This window comes from Corticium candelabrum, chromosome 19, assembly GCF_963422355.1.
Source record: "Corticium candelabrum chromosome 19, ooCorCand1.1, whole genome shotgun sequence".
Classification (NCBI taxonomy): domain Eukaryota; kingdom Metazoa; phylum Porifera; class Homoscleromorpha; order Homosclerophorida; family Plakinidae; genus Corticium; species Corticium candelabrum.
In genome coordinates this window covers 4880061-4883406 of record NC_085103.1, presented here as the reverse complement: position 1 = coordinate 4883406, position 3346 = coordinate 4880061, and the positions used below count along the sequence as shown (strand labels likewise).

At 40.9% G+C, this 3346-nt stretch overlaps 1 protein-coding gene across 1 annotated transcript; it reads left to right on the top strand.

The window, feature by feature from the left end:
- The first annotated feature begins 1306 nt into the window (after nt 1-1306).
- Nucleotides 1307-3141, top strand: LOC134195200 (tubulin beta-4B chain-like). The gene is made up of 5 exons (XM_062664201.1): nt 1307-1448; nt 1503-1611; nt 1685-1795; nt 1892-2844; nt 2918-3141. The coding sequence occupies exons 1-5, from the start codon at nt 1392-1394 to the stop codon at nt 3032-3034; spliced, it is 1347 nt and encodes a 448-aa protein (XP_062520185.1). The 5' UTR covers nt 1307-1391; the 3' UTR covers nt 3035-3141.
- The last annotated feature ends 205 nt before the right edge of the window (nt 3142-3346 follow it).

The window sequence follows — 3346 nt, the reverse complement described above, 5'->3', positions numbered from 1 at the left end:
AATTCGCAGGTAAGAGCAAACAACGCCAGTCAATTTTTAATTTGACATTCAATTTTTAATTTGTCTCAAAAATTAAAAATGTAATGGACCAATTGGCCATGCAAATTCAAAATTCAAAATTTAATTTTTAAAATTTAAATTAAAAATAAAAATAAAATTTAAAATTAAATTAAATTTAAATTGATTATTGAATTTAACATTGAAAATTAAACTAACGTGCTTGCAATTTCAATATTGCATTGCATTGAAATAGAAAATTGGTTAGAAATTAAGTATGTTTTCAATATTTATTATAATCCGCAGATAATTATAGTTTGTCAATCAGTCAATTTTAATTTTTAATAGAATTGAATATTGAGATTACAAGCAACTTCTAGGCTATTTTCAATTTCTAATTCAATATTTATTCAATTGTTGAAAATGGGATGGACGAAATGGTCACGCACCCTGAGGCCACCCGCTGACATCAATGAGCCGACGAAACGACATCAACCAGCCGACGAAACGACATCAACCAGCCGACGAAACGACATCAACCAGCCGACGAATCGACATCAATGAGCCGACGAAACGACTTTTGACACACATGGCGCGCCATAGGTATAGCATGCAGTACTTTTTGTAGCTATCGATATAGATGTTTGCATTTTAGCGACAGTTTTAGTGATGCTCTCTTGTCTTTTATCTAGTCAGTATTTGTGTCGCTGTTATTATATTATATAAATATCACTCCAAACCTGGTATTAAAACTGTGACTTTACGCATTCGTTAGGGTAGATCGACATCTATAGCTACAGTGGTTGTTGCAGCTTGCACGTGACGGTCATTTTATTGTTACCTTACCGTATTACGCTCGACAGTTTGAAGTTTAGTGATATTCCGAAAGAGCTGAAAGCGCAGCGACTGGTCACACGCACGCACGCACGCACGCACGCACGCACGCACACACAGACACACAGAAATGGACAAATGGACAAATGCTAGGCCCTCCACGTCTTTCAACGTCGACCTTGAAGTCAGTTGCGGAGATAGCTACCCCTGCCTCTAGAGTTCACGTTAGATTGTTGACTTTTTTATGTCTAGGGCATATGGAAACTCCTGGAAACTCCAGAAGTGATTCAACGCTATTCGCACAGCCAAAACTCACTAGTCCTGCTCAAATCGTGCTGGTTGACTACCACTAGCTCTCTACATAGGCTAGACATCTAGTTTAGTACCATGCTTTTCCTGACAAGCGACCAGTTGAGCGTGCGCACTAACGTTTCCCAGTCATGTGACTGTTAGCAGCTTGTCATTGGTTGAAATAGTCTCACCATTGAAATACCGCGTCAGTGCATTGAGACTCTTTCCAGCGTCCGCAGTCATTTCCATCGCTAGCGAATTTGTTAAAAATGCGTGAAATTGTTCACTTACAAGCAGGACAGTGTGGAAATCAGATAGGAGCGAAGGTAACGACATCTTTTTGGTCTCGAAGTTTAAACCAGAATATTTGATATTTTTAGTTTTGGGAAGTAATTTCTGATGAGCACGGTGTTGATCCTACCGGAACATATCACGGTGATTCTGATCTTCAGCTCGAGAGGATCAACGTGTATTACAACGAAGCAACAGGTTTTTAGCTAATTGTGATTGTTGCTAGGAAACGACAACAAGTGTGATTGACACATTCTGTTTGGAATTCTAGGCGGGAAATATGTTCCACGCGCCGTTCTCGTTGATCTAGAACCAGGAACAATGGATTCAGTTCGTTCTGGACCGTTTGGTCAAATTTTTCGGCCTGACAATTTTGTGTTCGGTGAGTAAATTATGTAGAGTGCAGTAACAAAAGCACGCGCGTTAACGCAATGCGCCCATCGTACACACACTAGTTGCAACGGGCTTGTCTCTCTAGGTCAGAGTGGTGCTGGAAATAACTGGGCTAAAGGTCACTACACAGAAGGAGCTGAACTTGTTGACTCCGTTCTTGATGTGGTGAGGAAAGAAGCGGAAGGATGTGACTGTCTTCAAGGTTTCCAGCTCACTCATTCGTTGGGTGGAGGAACAGGATCAGGAATGGGGACACTACTAATCTCCAAGATCCGCGAAGAGTACCCCGATCGTATCATGAACACGTTCTCTGTCGTTCCATCTCCTAAAGTGAGTGACACGGTAGTTGAGCCCTACAATGCCACTCTGTCTGTTCACCAGCTCGTTGAGAATACTGATGAGACCTACTGTATTGACAATGAAGCTCTCTATGACATCTGTTTCCGTACTCTCAAGCTGACCACGCCTACGTATGGTGACTTGAATCATCTGGTTTCTGCTACAATGAGTGGTGTTACGACTTGTCTTCGATTTCCTGGACAACTGAATGCTGATCTTCGTAAACTTGCTGTCAACATGGTGCCATTCCCTCGTCTCCACTTCTTCATGCCTGGTTTTGCTCCACTCACCAGTCGTGGTTCACAGCAGTATCGTGCTCTCACTGTTCCAGAACTGACCCAGCAGATGTTTGATGCCAAGAACATGATGGCCGCTTGTGATCCTCGTCATGGTCGATATCTCACTGTTGCTGTTATGTTTCGTGGTCGTATGTCGATGAAGGAAGTCGATGAGCAGATGCTGAATGTGCAAAACAAGAACAGCAGCTACTTTGTGGAATGGATTCCGAACAATGTGAAAACAGCCGTTTGTGATATTCCACCACGAGGTCTCAAGATGTCGGGCACGTTTGTCGGTAACAGCACCGCCATCCAGGAACTGTTCAAGAGAATCTCTGAACAGTTCACATGCATGTTCAGGCGTAAGGCCTTCCTACATTGGTACACTGGAGAGGGAATGGATGAGATGGAGTTTACTGAAGTAAGACTTGCATGGGTTTAGATATGAGTTTAAATGTGATGTGATTGTAATATGTTTATGTTATTTTGTTCAGGCTGAATCAAACATGAATGATCTTGTGTCTGAATATCAGCAATACCAAGATGCTACTGCTGAAGAGGAAGGAGACTTTGAAGAAGAAGAAGGTGAAGGAGATGCAGAACCCAACTGAATAGTTGTTGCATTATCATGTCAGTGGTATATCTCACATGAACCTCTTGGACATCTCACAGGTCACATAGCAAATATTGTGAATTAAAAGAGTTTATTCTATTATGATTTCATGCAACTGAAACTTGTGTACAAATTACAGTAAACAACATTTCGGCAATTCTGAAATGAAATCAACTGCAGAAATGTCTAAATTAAGATTGACATTGTTTGATGGTGTTTAATCACGTGGTTAATAATTAAATGTGTATTTATATTTATTACAATAATTATATCAATGGTTATCACTCCATGGTTTGGAGTTTCAAACCCC

Excerpts from the sequence above, each read along its gene's own strand:
- LOC134195200 (XM_062664201.1), top strand. The coding sequence starts at position 1,392 with ATGCGTGAAATTGTTCACTTACAAGCAGGACAGTGTGGAAATCAGATA. Across the intron at positions 1,449-1,502 it reads GAAATCAGATAGGAGCGAAG|TTTTGGGAAGTAATTTCTGA; the intron begins GTAACGACATCT and ends TGATATTTTTAG. Across the intron at positions 2,845-2,917 it reads ATGAGATGGAGTTTACTGAA|GCTGAATCAAACATGAATGA; the intron begins GTAAGACTTGCA and ends TATTTTGTTCAG.